The sequence below is a fragment of the Acanthochromis polyacanthus genome, chromosome 11 (assembly GCF_021347895.1).
Source record: "Acanthochromis polyacanthus isolate Apoly-LR-REF ecotype Palm Island chromosome 11, KAUST_Apoly_ChrSc, whole genome shotgun sequence".
Classification (NCBI taxonomy): Eukaryota; Metazoa; Chordata; class Actinopteri; family Pomacentridae; genus Acanthochromis; species Acanthochromis polyacanthus.
In genome coordinates, this window is record NC_067123.1 from 4,384,105 (window position 1) to 4,408,199 (window position 24,095).

The window sequence follows — 24,095 nt, forward strand, 5'->3', positions numbered from 1 at the left end:
CTCTCTCTTAACGCTACAAACCATCGAGTGAAAATGCCACTACTATCACTGCGAGTGGAATATATTTGGGGTTTGGGCGAAACAAACCGCTCAGAGACGCCGTTTGGCTCCAGGAAAATGTGACTGGAATTTTTTGATGAGGTGTTCTGACTTTTATTGGGGGAAACACAAACATTAGATGCAAACAAACCTGATAGAATGCTCAGAACACGTGCGGACCGAATGATGAAGCTCAGATAAACACTTTAATGGTTTACATACAAGCTGCAGCTGCACCGTAACGTTTTTAAGCAGTTTACTTTTATTTAATAGACTTATTTAATTACATAAAGAATGGACGAGAAATATGGATTAATTTGCTTGTTTGCTGAAAAAAGAAAACAGGTTGAAACTGTAAATATTACCCAGAATCTGTATAAATGTCACTACTTTGACTTCATGGTAATCAGCTGAAAACATCATTATTTTACAGATTATTTTCACTCTTATTTGAAAAAAAGTATTTTTTGTTAAACTACAGAAAACATAAAAAAGAAAACAAAGAAATCTGTATTAATATCCACATCAAAAGTATGCAATTTAAAACATCCATAAATAATTTGTTCTTTTCCAATGTTTGACCATTAAATTGGTCGTTTTTTGTTTTTTTTTAAACTGTGATTCTGTTAAGTTTCAGATATCTTATTAAATTCACAGAAAAAAAATCTACTTTAGCTATAAATTAATAAATTCTTTCAATGTTATTTTTAAATATTCTGCCTTTTTTGCTAAATTTTAGATAATAATATCAACATCAATTGTAGTTAATGATTGATGCTGACATTATTAACTGCAAATAATGTCAGCATCAAAAATCTGTATTTTTTTGCAAATATTGTGCTCCTTTAAAACAAATGTTTTTACAGCATTTATTTCAGCTAAAGATGTCATTATTACATTACATTATATAAATATTATTTTATGCAAATAGATAAATTATTATGTTACAATGTATTTAATGTTATATGATTTAAGAATTATTGTTATCATTATAAAATTAATAATAATGTATATTATAGAATATATACAATTATTCAAATATATATTATATATATGATTATGATTTTTTTTTCCATTTTTACAGTTTTTAAATGTTACGGTATTTCACCATTTTTTAACATATTTTTTCTAACAGATTTTCATTTGTTCATTTGTTGTTTTCTGTTTCTTTTGTAGAATTTATTTATTTATTGTGTTGTTTTGCAGAACTCATTGTATTTATTGTGTCATCTTTTGCCCGTTCCCCTGCTCTCTCGAGGCTCTTCTATTCCCTGCGGTTTACTAAAAACACTCATTTCCAGCTGAACCGATTGATTATTTCCTCCAGTCCGACTGTGTTTCTTATCAGCAGCATCCTGCAGCAAAACCCCCTCTGGGGATGATGTGTGGTCGACTCTCTTTTGTCCTGATCTGAAGCAGCGCTATCGGCTCTGAAGGGCCGAGCAGCAGCAGCAGATTGGTAGCAGCAGCTGAATGGATGTTGCCATGGCGTCCAGTCCCACTCTGTACAACAACCTGCAGATAAACACCACGGCGACATATTTAAACGCCCGATGCTGCTCAGAGAGAGAGAAAACACGTTTTCTTATCTGAGCTCTGGTCAGAATCTCACTGAGCTTCCTGAACAAACGTTCTCTGTTGAACTGGCTCCTTTCAGCCAATCAGCCCATTAAGCCGGAACACAAACATTCCCAGCAGGCCCAGCGGTTGTCACGGCGATGATGCTGTGAGAGTAGGGGTCGAGGGCTCCGATTGGACGGTCACCTGTGTCAGAAAACGTGTGGTTTCAGATGCTGGAGTCTGTTCACAGAAATATTTCATTAATGGATGAAACTTGATTAACCTTGGTCCTTTAATTTGCTATTCAGCTCAAAACATGAAATAATTTATAAACATCTGCAGGTTTGCTGCTCAGTCGCTAATTTATTAGCATAGCATGGTGTTATCAAAGCTGTAAGCAATGTTTGCATTATGAGCATTTTAGCATGCTAAGGTTAGCGCATAAGTTAGCATTTTATTAGTAGCATGGTAACGTTAAAACTATTGCTAAATATATGCTAAAATTAACAGATAATAGATAATTAACAGATAACATATGTTATCAAGCATATGTTGGCATCATATTTGTAGCATGTAGCATTTTGAGCAATTTAACATGCTTAGTTTAGCATCATATTACTAGCATAGTATCATGAAAACTATTAGCATGTAGCATGCTTAACTTAGCATCATATTACGAGCATAGTATCATTAAAATTATGATCATGTTAGCATTACGAGCATTTTAGCATGCTAAAGTTAGAATATAAGTTATCATCATATTAGTAGCACATTAAAATCATAAGCATTGTGAGCAATTTAGCATGCTTAACTTAGCATCATATTCCTACCATAATAACATTAAAACTGTAAGCATTTTAGCATGCATAAGTGCGCATCATACTAGTACCATAGTAATATTAAAACTATTAACATTGTGAGCATTTTACCATGCTTAGCTTAGCATCATACTAATACCATAGGAACATTAAATCTATTAGCACTGTGAGCATTTAGCATGCTTATCTTAGCATCATATTACTAGCATAGTATCATTAAAACTATGAGCATGTTAGCATTGTGAGCATTTTAAGATGGTTAACTTAGCATCGTATTAGCAGCATTATAGTATTAAAATTATTGTTATGTTAGCACTGTGAACATTTTAGCATGCTTAGCTTAGCATCATATATTACCATTGTTACATAAAACTATTAGCATTGTGAGCATTTTAGCATGCTTAATTTAGCATCATGTTATTAACATTGTAGCATTCTTACTATTAGCATATTAGCATTGTGAGCATTTTAGCGTGCTTAAGTTTGCATCATATTCATACCATGGTAACATTAAAATTATTAGCATGTTAGCATTGTGAGCATTTTAGCAGTGCAGTGGAATGCAGTAACATATCAAATTAAGTTTGTAAAAACTACCAGTCGGTCAGATTTTGCTCGTCTAGAAATTTTACAAGACAGACAAAATTATTTTACCCATACTACCTCACATATTTAACTTTTGAGGGTGAAAACAGCAACAAGCTCCACTTCTGTGCAACGAGAGCTGTTAACGAGTCGTTCCGTCATTTTTTTTTGCAGATAGCAGCAGCAGCAACCAAGGCTTCCTCTCAGGGCGACGACTTATACCTGGACGACACAGGTTCAGGAGGTTACTACCCTGAAGACGACGATGACTTCAACTCAGGATCCGGCTCAGGTAGGAAACATTCACAACACACCTGGAGACACACCCGCAGAATCTACAGAGTGTTGGCATCATATTACTACCATAGGGACATTCAAACTATTAGCGTGTTAGCATTTTATCTTACTTAGCTTAGCATCATATTGCTACCATAGGCACATTCAAACTATTAACACACTACCATTTTAGCATTCTGAGCTTAGCATCATATTACTACCATAGTAACATTAAAACTATTAACAAGCTAGCATTTTAGCATTCTTAGCTTAGCATTATATTACTACCATAGTAACATTAAAATTATTAGCAGACTAGCGTTTTAGCATACTTAAGTTTGCATCATATCTGTATCATGGGAAGGTTATAGCTATTAGCATGTTAGCATTGAGTGCATTTTAGCATACTAACGTTTACATATAAGTTAGCATCACATTAGTAGAATGGTAAAACTCTCCGCATTTTAGCATTGTGAGCATCTGACTGGCTTAAGTTGGCATTAGCGAAAAACACAGTGGCAGTGTTTTTCGCTAATGATACCACAGAATATGCCAGAAAAATACAGTACTTACTTTGTCCCAAAGCAGTAGCTATTAAATGCTTAAGTTTGCATGTTAGCATTGTGAGCATTTTGGCATGCCAATATTTGCATATACATTAGCATTATATTAGTAGCATTTTTAAAATTAATGCGTTAGCACTTTGAGCATTATAGCATGCTTATGTTTGCATATAAGTTAGCATCATATTAATAGATTGGTAAAACTATTAGCATGCTAGCATTGTGAGCATTTCAGCATGCTTAAGTTTGCATGTAAGTAAGCATCATATTAGTAGAATGGTAAAATTATCAGCCTGTTAACACTGTGAGCATTATAGCACGCTAACATTTGCATATAAATTAGCATCATATGAGCAGAATGCTAAAATCATTAAATTTCCATTATATTAGTGGCATTGTAACATTAAAATTATTAGCATGTTAGCATTGTGAGCATTTCAGCATGCTTAAATTTGCATATATGTTAGCATCATATCAGCAGATTGCTAAAACTATGACCCTGTTAGCGTTGTGAGCATTATAGCATGCTTAAATTTGCATATATGTTAGCATCATATCAACAGATTGCTAAAACTATGAGCATATTAGCACTGTGAGCATTATAGCATGCTTAAGTTTGAATATAGGTTAGCATCATTTTAGTACCATGGTAAAACTATTAGCATGTTTGCATTGTGAACATTTTAGCAGGCTTATGTTTGCATATAAGTTAGCGTCATATTAGTAGCATGTTAACATTGTGAACGTTTTAGCATGCTTAAGTTTTCATTATACTAGTTGCATATAAGTTAGCATCATATTAGTAACATGTTGAACTTACGGCTAGTTCGTTTCCAGTTTTTTGAGTTTCCCTGCAGATTTTGTATTTTATTCGCCACTCGCCTCCAGCGCCTTCTTTAAAAGTAACTCTGCTTTCAGAAAGAAAAGGTCATGTGAGGTAAAAGCAGACAGAGCTGTGATCAATCGCTGCTGCAGTTCTTCTGTATTCTAGACCACATCCTGACTGTAAATAAAATATCAACACTAAACCAGCGGAGTGGAGCTGACAGATCACAGAAACACAGAAACTCCTTACATCATAATCTCTGTTTTTATTCACTTTATTAAGGTGGAGGCGAGGACGTGGTGGAGGAAACGGCGACCGTCAGTCTGGTTTACATCGAGCCCAACGCCGCTCAGCCCACCCAGGACTCCACCAAAGATTTCACCCCCAGGATGGACACAGCGACGGTCAGGGAAAAGACCCGAGACAGCACGAACAGGAAACCCTTTAGAACAGAGGTAGGAAAATCCACGATTGGCTGCACTTCATGAGGACCAGCCAATCAAAACTGAATGGTAACTGCTGAAAAGTTCTTTTAATTAACAAAATATTAACAGATAATGAACAATTACTTCCATTTTTGTGAAGTTGTCGATTATTTTCTGCAGTAATCAATTAGTTGTTTCACTCTGATTGTGAGGAGGCGACAGAATCAAAGCTAACCATTTTTTAAATTTTTTTCAAAAATGTTAATTTTCTGTGTTTAAATTGGAGCTTTTTCAAATTAGTTCAATGAAGGGTCATTCTAGAGCTGCAGCTGAGCATTATTTTCATTTTTATTTATTAATTGCTGAGTTGGTTGATCTACAAATGTCAGAAAATGCTGACAAATGTGGCTCAAATGTCTTGTCTTGTCCAAATATCTTCAGTTTACTGCCACAGAGGAGGAAAGAAACCAGAAAATATTCACATTTAAGAAGCTGCAATCACAGAATTTAGAGTGTTTTTATGTAAAAAATGACTCAATATGTTTATTTGTACCAAAACAGTGGCAGATTGTTTTAATGGTTGACAACTGAGAGGTTAATGTTGCTGCTCTTTGCAAAATGAACATAAACAGCTGCAACGTGACTGTTGAGGCACTAAATCATCCCATAAGGATGCAAAATGACTGCAAAGAGACACAAGAAGACCAAAAATAGTCAAACAGAACAAAGAGAGACCATGAAGGAAGAAAATAGAGGCAGAAAAATCCACAAAAAGAGACAAACTGATGAAAAACAGATGCAAAGATGGCAAAAATGTGCTAAAAAACACAAACAAAAGGAAGACAAACCAGTGAAAAAGAGTCAGAAAATGGGAAAAATGTGCATTAAAAGTTCCCTCAAATGTCTTGTTTTGTCCAAATATCTTCAGTTTATCGTCATAGAGGAAAGAAACTAGAAAATCTTCACATTTAAGAAGCTGAAATCACAGAACCTTTAAAGAAAAACACCCAACGCTGTGCATTTATTTCAAAGATTGCAGCTAAAACTCGGCTGGAAACAGAACTTCTGCTGTCGTAGCATCAACTTCTTAATCATAACATTAAAAAAGCACAAAAAAAGAAAGTGGTGCTGCAGAGTTTTGGCCCCAGGCAGCAACAAAAATGACGGTAAAGTTTATAAGGCAGTCCCAGAAGAGCCACATTAGACGAACTTCCAGTGCAACTTCACTCTTTATTTACATAAAATGCTAATAACAGCACTTAAAATGTAATATTGAGCCCCAAAAGTTGTGCTATAGAATATTTTTTGTGTCTTGTTGGTAGCTGCAGCAGAGCAACCATTAAAAAGTGACTCTGGAGTCCTGTAAAACTGCAACTCACTGTTTTCATCCTAATGTGTTTCTGTGCATTAAACAAACAAGATATAATGGTTTAATTAGTGAACTTTAAAGGAGTTTTTTCTTATTTAAAACTTCTGGACTCACTGTTTTCATTGTCTGTGCTAAAGTAAAATGTCTCTTGGTTGTAGTTTCATATTTAAAAAGATGCAAAACTTGTGCAAATATTCTTTAAATCCACTTAAAAATGTTCATTTTCTGTGTTTAAATTGGAACATTTCCAAATTGGTTTGATGAAGGTTCATTCTAGAGCTGCAGCTGAGCATTATTTTGATTTTTATTTATTAATCGTTTGCTTGTTTGATCGAGAAATGTTTTTAAAAATGGTGAAAAATGTGCACTCAGAGTTTCCTCAGATGTCTGGTTTTGCCCAAATATTTTCAGTTTATTGTCATGGAGGAAAGAAACCAAAAAATATTAACTTTTAAGAAACTGAAATCACAAAATTTAGACCGTTTCTGTGTAAACAAAAATACTCAAAATACTTCATTCTGATTCTAAAATCTGCTGGAGGCGACCCAATCGGAGCTAAAAATCAGGATTTATTCCTAAATGTTCCTATTCTGTCTTTAAATTGGAAGTTTTTCCAATTGGTTTGATAAAGTTTGATAAAACTGACCATTATTTTCATTTTTATTTATTAATCGATTAGTTGTTTGATCTAGAAATGTCAAAGATGTGGTGAAAAATGTGGATCAGATACCCTTTTTTGCCCAAATATCTTCAGTTTATTGTCATGGATGAAAGAAACCAGGAAATATTCACATTTAGGAAGCTGAAATCACAGAATTTAGACTGGTTTCATGTAAAAAATGACTCAAACTGATTCGTCCTGATTCTAAAATCTGCTGGAGGCGACCAAATCAGAGCTAAAAATTAGAATTTATTCCTAAATTTTCTTTTTCTGTCTTTAAATTTTTCAAATTGGTATTCCTCAAATGCTTTTGCAAGAAATCAAAGAAACCTGAATCATTTATTCTGTAGTAAGAACTAGAGCAAAATGTGCACAGAGGGTCATAAAAAGTATATATTTAAGTACTAAAGGAATGTTTTAGTCACCAAATTTGACTTCATGTGCGTTTTTTCTGCTGTAAATCTGCTTTGTGCGTCATTCTAACACAGGTTTATAAAACTGTGCTATTATGCAACCCAGACCCTCGCTGGTTTTCCGTCTGACCTGGTGTGATTCTGATGTAATACAGGAGCATCGAGGTTGTTTTCAGGATAAAAGATCACGTCAGTTCACGCTCGGTTGCAGATTCTGCAGGATTACATCTCAGTCGGACGTAATCGCCGACTCTGGAACATCGCAGCTCTCACCTCTGGATGCTGCATCCGTTTGGGATTAGTCCTGCAGGTCCCGACCCCGTAAACCCACCTGTCCTCCGCCTGTCGGTGCTGCCATCGCTGCCCCTCGCTGGCTGCACACTGGCTAAACGCTTTGGCTCGGTTCCATTTAGGTTATCAGCTTTCATCTCTGGGGGAAAACTAAACAGAACATGGGTCCAGATAAAAAAAAAAAGCCTTCTTCAAATCTGGATTTGTCGCCCCCTACAGGTTTAACTGTTCCATTTCAGCCTCCACATTCCACTTCTTGCCAAGTTAATTAGTTTTTTCTCACAGAAATAATTCTGGGAAACGAGTGTTTTTACTTTCCTGCCAAGAGAGAGATGATATCTGATGACAATGACATGTCTGAACGTGGAAAATAACTCACTAACACGATCAGTTTATAGCTGAGACAGAACATTTAATACAACAGCCGCTGCACCAAAGTTGTTGTTGTTTTTAAATTATTTATCTACAAAATAATTTTAAATAATAAAATTGGTGGTATGAAGTAACCTATTTATTTATTTATTTACCAGTGTAAATATTAATATTTTTGTATTTTTTTAAAAAACCCTACGTAACATCTGTTTTTCTTCATGTACTAAAATATGTAATAATAATAATAATAATAATCACTTTTTTCTTCAGCTTTTGTACACAATTTACAGAAAAGATGTTTTGGTGGCAGATTTTTGTTCCCTCCAGACAGAACCAAGCTATCTGTTTCTTGTCTTTATGCTAAGCTAAGCTAACTTGAAGCTGGCTGTACTTCCATAATAAATAGATTTTAAACTTGTCAGTCTTCTCATCCACCGACAAATTCCTAAATATTTACTGTCGTGTTCACACCTGGAAGGAAAATTAGGGATAATGCCAAACAAAGCCCACCTGTACCCAACTTTGCTCAACATTTGGACAAGAAATACTTGAGGAGAGAATGTTTTTGTTTTGTTTTGCTTAATGTATTTGTTTATTTTTGCCGGGACAGTTGCGCAATTAACAGCAATCGCACCAGAGTTAGCTAGCAGCTAATTAGCATCTGTTGTCTCTGGGTAGGTACAGAAAAACGGAACAACCACAAGGCAATAAATACACAAAAAATCACAAATAAAGCTCATCATTGAGGGTTATGCATAAATAAAATCAGTTAAAAATGGTAAATAAAAGGTTTGCTCAGATTTCAAACGGATCTTGAGGACAGTTTTAAACTCTGCAAACCTTGTAAAGGTTAATTATCAATAAATCAACCTTTAACCGTCTTTTCCATCCTCTAGGCTCCAGTTCCAGTCACAGAGGACATGCAGAGGAACCAGATGACCAGTACGACCAGCGCTCCCGGTTCGCCTCAGGAGCCCATCGAGGTCCGCACTGAAAACCTCTTCCAGAGGACGGAGGTGTTGGCAGGTAAACAACAGACACAACTAACCGAACCTCACCCCGGCAGGTCGAGGCAGACGGCTGACCTCCCTGAACCTGGTTCTGACGGACGTTTTTTTCCCACTGCTGCTGCTCAATGGAAATCATTTGGTTTATTTCTGTAATTTAGCATCATTAAATCTGGAAAAGTTCCCTGAGGTGACCTGAGTTGTGATTGAAGTTATACAAAGAAGACTAAATTGAATTGAAGCGAATTAAGTTTGACTTAATTGTATTTGTATAAAGCGAACTCACAACACAAGTCATCTCAGGTCGCTTCACATAAAAAAGTCAAGATGTTAGAATATTATATCAGAGAAATAAACTCAGTGATTCCCTTTGAAGACACTCAGTTATGCTCCTATAAATCAGACATAGAAATATAGAGAGCTATGTTAAGAATCCGAATACCAAACATCTGTTTCTGGATGGTTTTTGTCCTTTTTGTCACATTTTTCTTCACTGTGTTTTTAGGTTTGTTTGTTATTTACAGTATCTGGCTAATGTAATGGTGCTTTTTTTGCACTATTCGCACCATTTTGCAACATTTATATTAAAAAAAACATATTAAAGGAGATTATTTTGAGAAAACATCACCATTCTTTACCTTTTCGGATCCAGACGGTAGTGCAGAAATTAAATTTTTTTACAGGATCTGGTTAGTACAAAGGTGATTTTATGCACTATTCACACCATTTTGAACCTTTCATATCAATAAAACATATTGAAGGAGGCGATTTTAAGACATCAGCAGTTTTTATCTTTATGGAGCAACAAGATAGTGCAGAATTTTTCCTTTTTTATCGTATGTGGTTAGTGCAAAGGGGCTTTTTTGCATTATTCACACCTTTTATACAAATAAAACCTATTGAAGGAGGTGATTTTGAGAAAATATCATAATTTTTTTCTCTTTGCAGATCCACAGTTTAGTGCAGAATTTTTAGTTTTTTACCGTATCCGGTTAGCACAAAGGTGATTTTTTTTTTTTTTTGCACTATTCACACCATTTTGCACCATTTATATGAATAAAACATTTTGAAAGAGGTGATTTCGACAAAATATCAAGATTTTTTTCTCTTGGCAGATGCACAAGATAATGCAGAGTTTCAAGTTTTTTACAGTCTGATCAGTGCAGAGGTGCTTTTTTGCGTTATTCGAACCTTTTTTATAAATAAAACATTGAAGGAGGCGATTTTGAGATTTTTTATCGCTGCAGATCCACAGGCTAGTGCAGAATTTTTTATTTACGCAATCTTGCTAAAGCAAATAGTCTTTTTTTGGCAAATTTTAAAAATGAGACATGCAGAACAAAGTGATTTTCTTTTGTTATTTATCGTCATTTTCAGTTTAGATTTGATTAAATCTTCAGACTTTAGCCTTAACAGACATTATCTTAATGGAATAAGTTTATCTGTTCTCTTGTTTGAAATAAATGAAACAGATTGATGCTACTCTCAGTTAGCTTAGCTTAGCATTAGTTATTGAGCTACAGCAGTTATTGTGCACAAATGTCACCTTCATGTCTGGTCTTTATGCTAAGCTAAGCTAACCAGCTGCTAGAACTAGCTTTATATTTAGATAAAAGCTAAACCATCTCATTAATATTCCATCAGTTTGACAACGAGCTCTTTGGTGCATTTATTCTGTTCAGTTTGCCGTCTGATCGTCTCGTCGGTTTACGTGTCGGCGTGTTTTCGGTGAGTCCTTCAAACCCAGGTAGAGTTTTCCCACCTGAGCTTCCTCTCTGAATAATTACGCTAATAAACTCGCTCTGCGTCCCTCAGTGGGACCTCGCAGAGTTCGCAGCATCGAGGACGTTTCTTTGAGAGCGTCAAAAAAAAGGGATTTTATCCAGCCGAGAATCACAGCGACCCTCAGATGCCGACCGATTGGCGCCTCGCTCCGGCTTTGCTGTGAGATCCGTCTGGTGTTGGCAACGAGCAGAAGCAACAAGGACGAACCGGGACTGATCGACTCATTTCATCTGCAGCGTATTGTCCCCGGGCTGCGATGGAAAGAAATAGGATCAGTGGTAGAAAGTCTGCGGATAGAAAATTGAAATGTATGTACCTGAGTCGCCTCCTTCTAGATTACAGCCATCAGTCTTCGCCCGCCCCGTATGACTCCTATAAAAATAATTCCCCTTAATCTAATTTTCATCCGTCGGCTCGGTATTGCATTACGGCGGCTGTAAATGTGCCAAACGTCTTAAAACCCACGAGGCCGGCCGACATGTGGAAACCCGAAGTGGAGCAGAGGGCAGATCGGAGCTCCAGCAGAGACGCTAAACTGATTAAAAAGAGCCTCATACAGGAATAATTGAAAGAGGGGGGATTCCAGTGGGTGGATTTCACTCACAGTTAGTGGGTTGGTTCACTGCACAGGACGTCCTGGGTTTGACTTCCCTCATTCGGAACATTATACCGCTGATTAGTGTCCGTTTCAGCTCCCAATCCAACCATAAAACACATTAAAAAATGCATCAGACGGTGGAAAAAAACGTCTTTTTGCAAAACCAACAGAGCACCGAACCCAAAAACTACTTTCAAAGAGAATAATCTTTATTAGGCCACAACAAAAGGCAGTTTGGCGGCTCTTTGTGCTAGCAGCTGACAACAAAAGAGCACAAAGTCATCACAAAATTCAAATAAATGAAAAAATCTCTGCCGCTGAAGATAAGTCTTTGTGCTGATTTTGTTTCTTGGTGGTCATTTTGTCTCTTTTTGCATTTTGGTCTCTTTTTGTGGTGATTTTCCAGCTTTCTTAGTTAGTTTAGTTGCAGCTTGTACCAGTTTTTCACCCTGAAAATGTGAAGTTGTGCCAAATTTGAATCTTTCAGGGTAGTTTTGCCTCATTGTGGTGATTTTGTGTCTCTTTCTGTTCATTTTGGTCGTTTCTGTAGTGATTTCACAGTTTGTTTGTTTTTTATTATTTTGAGTTTTTGTTGCAATTTCACCTGTTTTGTGGTAGCTTTGGTCTGTTTGTGTTATATTTACCTTTTTTGTGATTTGTCTGTTTTTGTGGTGGTTTTCTCAGTTTTTTGTGGTCATTTTGCATGTTTATGTGCTAAGTTTGAATCTTTCAGGGTAGTTTTGCATCTTTTAGTGGTGATTCTGGACGTCTAACATCTAATTCATGCGGAGGAGGACCTGCTGCTACCACCCACAGACCAAACAGCAGTTGCTCACCAAAACACTCGTCATTCTCCACCAACCGTTCTTGCTAGATTTACCTCCCTGGGACTTCTGTCTCTTCCACAAAATTTTAGTTCAAGTTGAAAAAATTGCTAATAGTTCATGATATGCAAACAAAAACTGGACTTCCAGGGAGCTCAAGTGTTTCAGGAGCTCTGGGAGTAGCCGCACAAGGAGACTGCTTCTATCAGGAAGTAAATATAAATCTTTTTTTTTTTTTGCTTTTTATTGATGCAGAACCTTTTGATTGCACCATGTATGCGTAGTTTTGACTGTAACACTTCGTATGCACCACAGGATCTGGAATACAGTCAGTGTTGCTGACATTTTGCCTTCAAGATTCAATTAAAGCGTTGCTGTGCTGGTTGCTGTTGACGGTCTCTCTGCCCGATTCTAAAGAATCGAGCCTCCAGCTTCTTCCTCTGAAGTCTGAACTGGATTCACTGGAACACAGACCATGCAGAAGTGAACTCACTCAGGCCTCCTCCCCTCTAATGACCTCTAAATGGAGCTTTAAACTCACCAGCACATTAGCAGATGTGAAGTTAGGAACGCGATTGACTCTCCTGGGATGGATTGAGGTTTTGTTTCTTTCTTCTTTTCCATCGATGTGAAGCAACTGCATCGGTTTCGACAGCCGTCTGTGGTTTCAACACACTTAAGCCATCAATTTTGATAATCCGCCGGTTGATTTTGCAATCGACCGCACAAGACAGAAGACGCAATTAATCCGTGCATTGATTGTTCTCTCTCTTTGTTTCAGCTGTTATCGCGGGCGGCGTCATCGGCTTCCTGTTCGCCATCTTCCTCATCCTCCTCCTGGTCTACCGCATGAGGAAGAAGGACGAGGGCAGCTACGACCTCGGAGAGAGGAAACCCTCCGGAGGGGCCTATCAGAAGGCCCCGACCAAGGAGTTTTATGCATAAAGTCCCGCCCACCCGTCACCTGATCGACTGAACCTCGAGCGACCGTCGGAGCTGCGGCCGGCGCCGTCGACAGCGAACCCGTTCAAACACGACAAACAGCAAAACGAGTTGATTAAAGGTAAAATAGCTTCAAGGAAAAGCTTTTGCATAGAGTATTGTAATTTTTCTTTCTTCTTTTTTTTTTTAAATGAAAACCTCTCATTTTATGGCAAATCTGAGTATATTTAAACATTTTGTGTATTATTTGAAAAAATAAAAACCCCGAATCTGTAAAGGCGAAGAAACCCGATCGCTTCTGGAGCCGTTTTTAGCCGCTGACTACTTTTAACTGTAGCAGTCTGTTCTTTGTAAAGAAAAACAATTTAAAGTGGAAATAATTGAATATAATTATTCTGTATCGAACCTACTTTCATTTTTGTTTTCTTTTTATTTTGTCCTAGCATGTCTGATGTTGATCTCTAAAGGTGTATTTCATTAATTTATCTTTTCTCTGATGTTAAAAAAAATGCCTTTGTAGATTTGATGAAGCTGTCTGGTCTTCACATTAACGCTGTTAACGGTCAAATGTAAATGTTCCTTCAGGTTACAATGTTTATTATTTGCTCTGGCATCAGTTTATTTTCTGTCTTTGTTCTCTTCTCGTGTAGCCTTTTCTTCTTCTTCTTCGACTTCTTCGTCTTCTCGTTTTATTTTCAGGTCTTGAAAAGATTTTAAAGAAAATGTGTCAGGGCTCAAGGAAAAAAATCACAAATCTGGCTTCTGTTCTGTGTCGTTTCTTTTCTAGTTAAATCCACATTTGCACATCCGTTCACTGCTTTCTGCTGTTCGTGGAGTGTTTTTATCTCCTGCAGACCTTCCCCCTCGCTTCCACCTCCTTTCTAATCCCGTCGGATCGCGGCCGGTCGAGCTGTCGATCCCGCTTCGTCTCCTTTCAGAGCTGCGTGGAGTCGATGTGCCGATGCTTTTAGGCCCAAAGATCCCAGCATGCAGAGCACAAACCCATAAATGATCCTGCACAGAAACCTCCAGTGTTACGGTGCGTGTCCACAGGGGCGTTTATTTCTTACATGGAAAAGCGTTGCCTCTGAATATCGCTTGCTTTAGCTTCAGTCCGGTAGAAGTGTCGGACCAACATGGCGGCTCAAACTTTCCCTTTTATTACGAAAAGAGTTCAGCACAAAGTATGTCTGAAAGCGTCTGAGGTGTTTTATTCTACCTCTCTACAAAAGGTAGAAACAGTTGAAGGTAACACCAGCCAATGCAGATGTTCTTTGACAATGTTTCGCTTATAGCATAAATTTTTCTTGGTATTCAATTCAGTTTGTCCTTTGATTTGAACTTCGTCAGTTCGGACATTCTAGTTCTGTTCTTTCATAATGATTCACTTGCTGAGCATACTTCTTTGTAAAAAACAAAATAGCTTGATAGTTAAGAGTTGAACGTGCTTAATCTTCATGTATACAGGGCAAACTTTGGCGCGGGGGTTAATCTAGAATGTTAAGCTACGTGTCCACAGAGGCATCACATCTAAATACCGCCCGCTTGGTGAGCCACTAGTTGGTCACAACAGCTGATTTGCTTCAGTCCGGTAGAAGCATCGGACCAACTTGGCAGCTCAGTCGCAAACTTTCTCTTCTAATACAAGAACAGTTCAGCGCAAAGTACCTCTGAAAGCATTTGAGGTGAGAAATAAGCTGCTGAATCTGCACTTGCTTTAGTTCAGGTTTAGACATTTTACGAAAGTTTCGCGATTCGTCGGACTTTCGCTCCCCACGCCTCATTTACACGAAGCAGAGGAGGGTCTGCGGCTGCCATCCAGAGACCAAACAGTAGAAGAACCACAACTTCCGAGATTGAAGATGCTTTTGTTGAACGTTTGCCTGGTTGGACATCATAAATTCATCCTTCAGAATCAGACTGTCAACACAGGGTTTTACTGTAGCAACAGGGTCAACGGCAGAAAAGTATTTCTGACAGCATTTGAGGTGAGAAATAAGCTGCCAAATCTGTCCTCATTTTAGTTCAACAACGGGTGGTTCAGACGTTTGACAAAAGTTTCGCGATTTGCTGGACTTTCACTCCCCGCGCCTGATTTGCATGAAGCAGAAATCAAACTGTTTTTTTGCAAATGAGCGGTGGATAGCTTTGGGGTTACGAGCCAGCATGTAGACGCGTTGCATTTCACGTAGACGATGAATGGGATGTGAGAAACAGACAGATCCTGTGGACATGAACCTTTACACCGGGGCGATACGACGCAACGTAGCTCGAAACACAACGGAATGCAACCAGCATGCATTCACATACACAACGAACTAATCCTGTGGATGGATCTTCGTATGGTTAGATCTGATCTAAAAAACACTGTTCGGGATCATTTCTAAAGACTTTAGGCTGTTTGTTGGGTTTAAAACCAAGCAGGAGGTTTGTTTTGGTGCATTTCTGCGTTAAAACGCCACAAAACAGAACAGCTGCAGTGAGTTTCTGCCTCCTGGGCTTTAAATGGACTTGCTGTGAAGTTGGTGCAGCAGCTTTTTTCCCTCCTAAACTCCCTCCTGCAGCTTCGCCCTCCGTCTGTCTGCTCCTCTTGGTCCTTCCTCCTCCTCCTCTTCGTCGCTGTCGTCCTCTCTCGGACTGAAGGTACTGAACTAAACTGAGAAACCCAAAGACTCACAGTATTTCTACTCCCTCTCCATCCTCTCCATCGTGGCCACATCATGTTGTTTCCTCCTCTTCTCTCTCTCTCTTCACTCTTTTAGTTCCCTTTGAGTCCGACTTGCTTATTAGTATATGGAAAGATATATAAATATATATAAATGTATATTCACAAATGTTTTAAACCTTCAAAGTGCCTACCATTGGGAGCCGTTGTGCAGGTGTAGACTGGCATTCTGTGAGCGTGGATGACTGTAATGGTAACTTTTTTTTAGTCTTACAAAGCTGACAGTATTGTACCTATAAGTTGAAACAACACTACTGAATAAACATTGTGGCCTAATATCGGCAGCGTGTGGCGTCTTGTTTTGCTTCTTCTTCCACGATCTGTTCGAAAAAAGTTTCCCGATGTGAACAAGCAGCGAGTCAGACAGAGTTTAGACAGGATCAGACTGAAGTTAAAGCTCAGCCCATGGAGAAACTAAAGAGTCTTTTCAGAGATTTCTGGGTTTGTTCAATGGATTAAAGGTGGAGTCTGTGATTTAATCCACACTTTGATGTCAGGAGGAGCTAAAGCTGACCTGTGCTAACTAGCTAAACATGCTAACCAGCTAAATATTGCAGAATCCACCCTTACAATGAAGGAATCGCTTTGGGATCTGGGTAATTACTGGAGAAAACAACCAGCAGATGATGAAAATGAACTCTTTTTTCTTTACAGTTCCGTACAAAAAGTTCAAATAAAACTCCATTTCAAGCAGCTAAAACAGAAAAATCCTGCTTTTGCATGAATGGAAAGTCATATTATAACAGTTTTAGGGGACGTGTGAAGCATTGGACGCCTAAATCTGCACAATCATTTAACTTACAATATTAGTCTTATTAGTAGTTTGTGCAATACCAGTTTTCGTATCATGTGTAATATATTAATTTCATGTGCAATATTTTATTTTAATATATAAAATGTGTATGCAAAGTACAATATTTCATTTGTCGGGTGCAATATTTCAACTTCATGTGAAATATTTCAATTCTATACACAATATTTCATTATCATGTGATTTTGCTTTACTATCTCAGAATGATAGCCAGTATTAATTATTACTTTTAGACGTATTTATATTTCCATTAAGCTGTAATATGTAAGTTTGAATTTGACTTTTCAGGTGCAAATTTTCTCTATCGCGTGTAAAAATTTCAATTTAAATTGCAATATTTCATTATCGTGTGAAATTACTAACTTAATTCTAAATTAAACTTTTCAGGTGCAGTATTTTGATTTCATGTGCAAATATTTCAGTTTTATGTGCAATGTTTTGCTTTTAAAGTGCAAATTTTCAATATCACATTTCATATTTTAATAGTCATGAGAAATATTTCATTATCATTTGTGATATTATTTTGCTATATCAAAGTTACAGCCAGTATAACTTATGACTTTATAAAGTAATATTCCAATTGATCTGCAATATTTATGTTATTAGCTGCAGTATTTTAATTTCATGTGCAAATATTTCTAATTTTCTGAGCAATACTTGACTTTTCAGGGGCAAAGTTTCTATATCTCATTATCATCTATGAAATAACTTTACTCCTGTATTTCTAAAACTAAGTTTTCAGGTGCAATATTTGAATTTCCTGTGCAAATATTTACATTTTATGTGCAATATTTCATGATGATATTAATTCTTTACCTCAAAATAATTGGCAGTATTACATATTGCTTTTTCAAGTCTAGTATTATTTAGTCTTACTTTAAAAAAAAAAACATTTTCAGTAATTTATCCGACTTAAAACTTATTTTTTTGCCGACAAACACTGAATTTGTTCTCATTTTATGTAGAAAACTAAAGAATTTCCTTCACATTAAAGTTTTATGTTATTTTATCTCATCTTCTGCTATAAATACCACCACTTTTTCCACTTTCAGCACATTTTCTTGGTTATACTTACATATTTGTACTTAATATTTCAAATGCAGGACTTTTACAGTGTGGTTTTGCGTCAGTTAAAGATCTAAGTTCCACTTTTTATTCTAGAAACCTCTGAGTAAACTTCCCCTGGGATCTCATAGCGACTGTTTTGTCTCCGATGCCGAGAGCAGACGCCTTCATTCATGCCTCATTAACCGCCTTAAAAAACAAAGTGCTCCTTTGGCTAATTATTCAAAGGTAAGCTGTTCTAACAGAGGCCAGAATCCCTCCCAAAGCAGCGCTGCCCTCAGTGTTTCCATAAGTAGAGACGTGTAAAAATGAGAGTGTGCCTTTAAAACGGGCTGTCCTGACGTTAGTTAAAAGTCTGAGGGATTATCGGGGCGAAGCAGAGTAATCTTGGTGTGGTTATGTGCTGCAGCATATCATTTTACTGCCCTAATCTGTGGCAGATTAGAGCAACGGAGGGGATTAATCTGCACCGGGTTTCGTGAGCAGAGTGAAATGAAATGAAAAATAAAAGTGGAGCGGACACGAGTTCTGACGAAACTCTCCAAGGATGAAGGTTTATATTTATTAACCGGTGAAATCGGACCAGATAATCCGACATTAAACCTGCACCAGCTCTGTTTTTCCTCTTTATTTAGGTGCTTTAGAGCGCTTAATGTCTTACAAATCAGATTTAAAAGACCCAACAGATATGAAGCTACAGCTAGCAGCTAGTTAGCTTAGCTTAGCACAACCCTGTTTCGTTTCTGTCATTTCTGGTCTTGTTTTTGTCATTTTATGTCTTGTTTCTGTTGTTTTGTGTCCTGTTTTTGCCGTTTTCTGTTTCGTTTCTGTTGGTTTGTGTCTTGTTTTTGTCACTTTGTGCCTTTTTTCTGTCATTTTCTGTCTCGTTTTTGTCGTGTTTTGTCTTATTTTTGTCATTTTATGTCTTGCTTTGTCATTTTCTGTCTTCTTTTTGCCGTGGGGCTTCGTGTTTTGATTTTATGTCTCATTTATGTTGTTTTGTGTCTTGCTCTTGTCATATTATATCTTGTTTCTGTCATTTTGTGTTTTGCTGTTGTTCTTTTGTGTCTTGTTTTTGTCATTTTATGCCTTGTTTTTCTCATTTAGTGTTTTATTTTGGTCATTTTTTCTCATTTTTGCTGTTTTGTGTTTTGCTTCTGTCATTTTGTTTCTGTTGTTTTATGTCGTTTTTATCATTTTCTGTTTTGTTTCTGTCATTTTGTATCCAGTTTTTGTCATTTTTGTTTTGTTTCTGTTGTTTTATGTCTTGTTTTTGTCATTTTCTGTTGCATGTATGTTGTTTTTTGTCTTATTTCTGACATTTTGTGTTTTGTTTTTGTCATTTTCTGTCTTGTTTTTGTCGTTTTGTGTCTGGTTTTTGTCGTTTTGTGTCTGGTTTTTGTCGTTTCTGTTTCGTTTCTGACTTGTATTTGTCGTTAAACCTGCACCAGCTCTGCTTTACTCTTTATTTAGGTGCTTCTGAGCATTTAAGTTCTTACATATCAGATTTAAAACACCCAGTGGATATGAAGCTACAGCTAGCAGCTAGTTAGCTTAGCTTAGCACAATCCTGCCTCCTAAAAATTATATTTGGACACAACTGAACTGCATTCTCAGCTACATTTTAGACAAAACAACATATAATTCTCATTTATTTTATAGCTTAACTTTCACTCCTTGTCAGCCAACCGATCACATTAAATGGAAACCCGGAAAGCGACTTTTAAATCTGCTATAAAAGGGTGTTTTTTTTTTTACCTAAAACTTTGATATTATTGGGATTTTTTGGTGCTCAATCTAAAACCAAGCAGCTGACATGTAGTTATTAACGTGAAAGTGTGAACCTCAATGAGATCAGGGCTGCCAACTTGTGAGCAGACCTCAGAGTGAGATTTGGTTTGTGTTGATGCTGATGGGGGGGTCTGGGAGCCCTCCCCCAGAAAATTTTGAAAATTATTGATCCTATTTCCTGCATTCTGGTGTAAATCAAATTTGCCCTTTTCAAATCTTATTATAGAGATAACATTAAGGGATAATAAAAAAAAAAAACCATTAAGCTTAAAAAAGCAGAAAAAACAGAGCAAGGGCAGGCAGTATTAAAATGGTTCTTCGAGTAAAATATGGATGAAAGTTCTGTGGCTGGATGAGCACAACACATTTCAGTATTTTCCATAAATATCTGCATAACTGAAAGAACTCCAGCAACCACTTTGTAACATTTGTCTTGGAGGATTTTAATGCACTCAACAGCTTCAGGTTGACCACATCAGCAACTAAACAATAAAAACAAAACATATCTTCATAACTTAAATGATCCATTCACTGAACAGAATTACAATCAGACACTAAACTCTCTATTAAATGTCAAAACAATCCATGTGACTCTAAAAACTCAACAGCTTTACAAACTCTAAGATTAAACTCTCCACAGGGATCCAAAAGAAGTTGGACTTCTACATGAGAGCTTTAATTCTTCTTCATCTATTTCCTGAAAAGTTTGATCAATAAAAAAGACAAAAACTAATATTTTCAGCTGAACTAAAGACAGACTTTGTGATTTTTCTGCTCACGTGTTGTGTTGTTGTAAGTTCAATAAAACCAGCGTTTGTCCTGTTTTTGTGCCGCTCCTCGGCGACCCTAGACAGCCGGTCATAATGTTTTTTGAGCAACACACCATACTATGACGTTTTTACAGTGAAGGTTCTACTGTGGAACCAGTTTGACATGTTCAGGTGTTCTTTGTGTGAAAACTCAGAGATTTCAGGGATCAGAAGGTGGTTTTCAACTTTCTTTGTGAACTTTCTGCTTCAACTTTAAACTAAATGTCCTTCACTAAGCCAGCCCTCTGGACTTCCAGTAAGCTGTGTTCCTATTGGCTGTCCAGGTGGCTGCTTGGTGTCTTTAGGAACACCTGAGCAGCTCAGTGTCTTCCTGCTTTATGTCTGCAGTCAAACATTTCCTCTGCTTCTCTTCACTGAACCGGGTTTGGCTCCGTTACTTTAGTTTGTTCTTTAGGCGTTGGCCAGCATGCAGCTCAACAGGGAGTGTCCTTATCCATTGATTCATATCTATGGTCCTATCTACTGATTCATATCTATACTCACTAGTCTGGTCCGATGCAGTCTCCATGATGACGTTTCTGAGTACGTGAGAACCAGGTAGGGACAGTTACGTACTGAGAAACGGCCACAGTCTTCTAACCGCAAAGGTACAAAGCTGCTCCTCTTCTCCTCCGGCATCAGGAAACGTCTTCAAATCCAAAGAAATACAATCAAAAGATCAAACTCACGTCATTGGTGCATTCAGGTGCAGTTGAACAACGAAGTTGCGTTCAGGAGCGTCGGAAATCGGAGTATCAGTAATGTAAATTTCCAGCAAAAATTTTGGAAATTAATAATATAAAATTTTTTAGATCAACGGGGTGGGTTACCAAATTAATAATGCCTACACTGGATTAATTATTCATTTAATGTTATCTTTATTGAAAAAAATACTTTCCTTTCAAAAATAAGAGCATTAAGTGACTGAACTTTTGAACAGTAGTGTCAGTGAGAATACAGTTTGTTTGTTTAAAAAGTTAACGAGGTAGAAAACCAGATCTTTACCAGTCGTCTTGAATAATTGTCTGTTTCCATAAATTTTCAGTAACTGCAGTGGATTTTAATACAGCTTCATGTTTTTGGTTATTTATATTCAAACGCTGCAAGCTAAGAAAACCACTTTAATATCTGGAAATGGACCATTTCATAAACATTATATTCTAGAGATGTTCTTTAGTTCTAATTTTTGGGGATGTTCAGATGGAATTTAGTGGAAAACTTGTGCCTTAAAATGCGACTTTTTTCTGGGAGGATTCCGACAAACGAAGCAACTTTTAAATTTTGAAATGCTCAATTTTAGAATTTTAAAATGGCTTTTCTGATGGTTTTGTTTCACCAGCATGGTTTAGGATGGAATCAGCCAAACTGTAGCTCAGATGACGGTTTAATCGATATTGATTCGGTTTTAGTAGAAAATCCAACGTTTATCAGTCATGACAAGCGCTTCTTTTAATCAGCCTGATTTTACTCTTTATGCTAAGCTAAGCTACACTGTAGTAGCTTGTTATTGTGAATACTTTGGTGTTTTGTCCTGTAACAGTCAAAGAAAACGTTTAAACGTCAGACTGGGTGTAGAATATGTCTATCTTTGGGATATGACGTATATTTTACAGGCTGCTTCATCACGCTGGTGTTATTTATCCTCTGAAGGGTCCTGAAAATCCTGCTGGTGTGCAGAAACCCGGCGAGGTGATGTTGATGTTTGAGGGACGTGAACCTGCAGCCGTCAGCAGATTCTCCTGGTTCCTGATGGGCCGTTTGAAGAGAACGCTTTTCTTTCTGCTGCTTTCTGAGGATTCGGGTCAGCCTGTTCCCATATAGGATGTGATATTTGCCCAGAGGCCGTTTGTACAAGACCGAGATGGATCCGTTTAGAGGGGCGGCGGAGCGGACAGCCAATGGGAGCCCACGTCCACGGCGGAACGTTTCCCAATCCGTCGGCGGCTCTCGGTGTCGCAAGTGTTTGCTCTGCTGGTTTGTGTCAGAGTTCAGCCTTCATGCGTGTTTCCTTTAGGTTCACGTTTATTTCTTCCACTACTTTCCCTCTTTGTCGCTGCAGAGCTAATTCAATAAGTCTGCTGGTCGCTGCCAAACCATGCAGAAACGTCAAGGAAACGGCGTCCAAGGTAAACAGCTGTCAGGCCTCATAAGATCTCCCGGCTGGAGACTGATCCTGGACCTCAGTGACCCAAACTCAGCGCTGCAGCCAAAATAAAACTGTGTTAATTATAGAAGTCTAAACTCAGGTTTGAGCTTCAGCAGCCTCAAACCGAGCAGCTCCGACTGGTGCTAACGTTAAAAAACACTGTTTCAGCTGCAACACCTCAAGTTTCAAACATTTGGCGATTAAAACACTAAAGCTGCAGTCTCTTTTTGTGGTAATATTGCAACGTTTTTGGTGATTTGTGTCTTTTTCTGGTCTTTTTTCAGTTATTTTAGTTGCAGTTTTTCATCCTGAAAATGTGAAGTCGTGCCAAATTTGAATCTTTCAGGGTAGTTTTGCCTCTTTTGTGTCTTTTTCTAGTAATTTTGGTCCTTTCTGTAGTGATGTCACACAGTTTTTTGTTTGATTTAGAGTTTTTGTCACAGTTTCACCTGCTTTGTGGTAATTTGGGCCCTTTTTTGGTGATTTGGTCTTTTTTGTGGTTAATTTGGTCTCTTTTTCTGGTAATTTTCCAGCTTTTTTAGTTATTTTAGTTGTAGTTTTTACCAGTTTTTCATCTGGTTGTGCCAGATTTGAATCTTTCAGGGTAATTTTAGCTCTTTTTGTGGTGATTTTCTGTCTTTCTGGTAGTTTTGGTCTTTTTTTGTGGTCATTTTGCATGTTTCTGTGCCAAACTTGAATCTTTCAGGGTAGTTTTCTATCTTTCATTGGTGGTTTTGTGTCTGTGGTGATTTTGCATGTTTTTGCTGGCACATTGAAACCTCTCATGGTATTTTTTTTTTCCTTTTTGTGGTGATTTTTGCAGCTTTTGGTTATTTTAGTTGCAGTTTTTCATCCAGAAAATGTAAAGTTGTGCCAGATTTGAATCTTTCAGGGTAGTTTTGCATCTTTTAGTGGTAATTTTGTGTCTCTTTCTGGTAATTTTGGTCCTTTCTGTGGTGTTGTCACACTGGTTTTCTCTGGGGATTTTGAGTTTTTGTTGCAATTTCACCGCCTCTTTTTGTGTCTTTGATGGTGCTTTCATGTCTCTTTGTGGTAATTTTAGCTCTTTTTGTGGTGATTTTGCATGTGTTTTGTGTCAAATTTGAATCTTTGGGGTAGTTTTGCCGTCCGTCTATCTGCTGGACTGATGAAGTTCTGAGGCTCAGAAATGATGGAAAAAGTCCATTAAAAAGTGATAAATCTGGACCCACCTCTATGGACTTCAAGGACCTGGAACTGTGGAAATATTCCCAGTATGAAGGTAGAACTCTGATCACTGATAAAGTTACTGGAGATGAAGAACCAGATGATTAAATATGAAGCTGCAGGAAGAACAACACAGGATGGAAGACAGATGCAAAGGCTGACACACCGAGGAGGAAAGAGGAGTTTGA

General features: G+C 37.5%; 1 protein-coding gene across 1 annotated transcript in view; it reads left to right on the forward strand.

The window, feature by feature from the left end:
* Positions 1 to 16,357, forward strand: part of sdc2 (syndecan 2) — a 75,001-nt gene extending 58,644 nt beyond the window's left edge. Inside the window, exons 2-5 of the mRNA XM_022211837.2 lie at positions 3,177 to 3,294; positions 4,950 to 5,122; positions 9,095 to 9,224; positions 13,194 to 16,357. Coding sequence (XP_022067529.1) covers positions 3,177 to 3,294; positions 4,950 to 5,122; positions 9,095 to 9,224; positions 13,194 to 13,357 — 585 coding nt within the window. The 3' untranslated portion in view covers positions 13,358 to 16,357. The remainder of the gene's footprint in view (positions 1 to 3,176; positions 3,295 to 4,949; positions 5,123 to 9,094; positions 9,225 to 13,193) is intronic.
* The last annotated feature ends 7,738 nt before the right edge of the window (positions 16,358 to 24,095 follow it).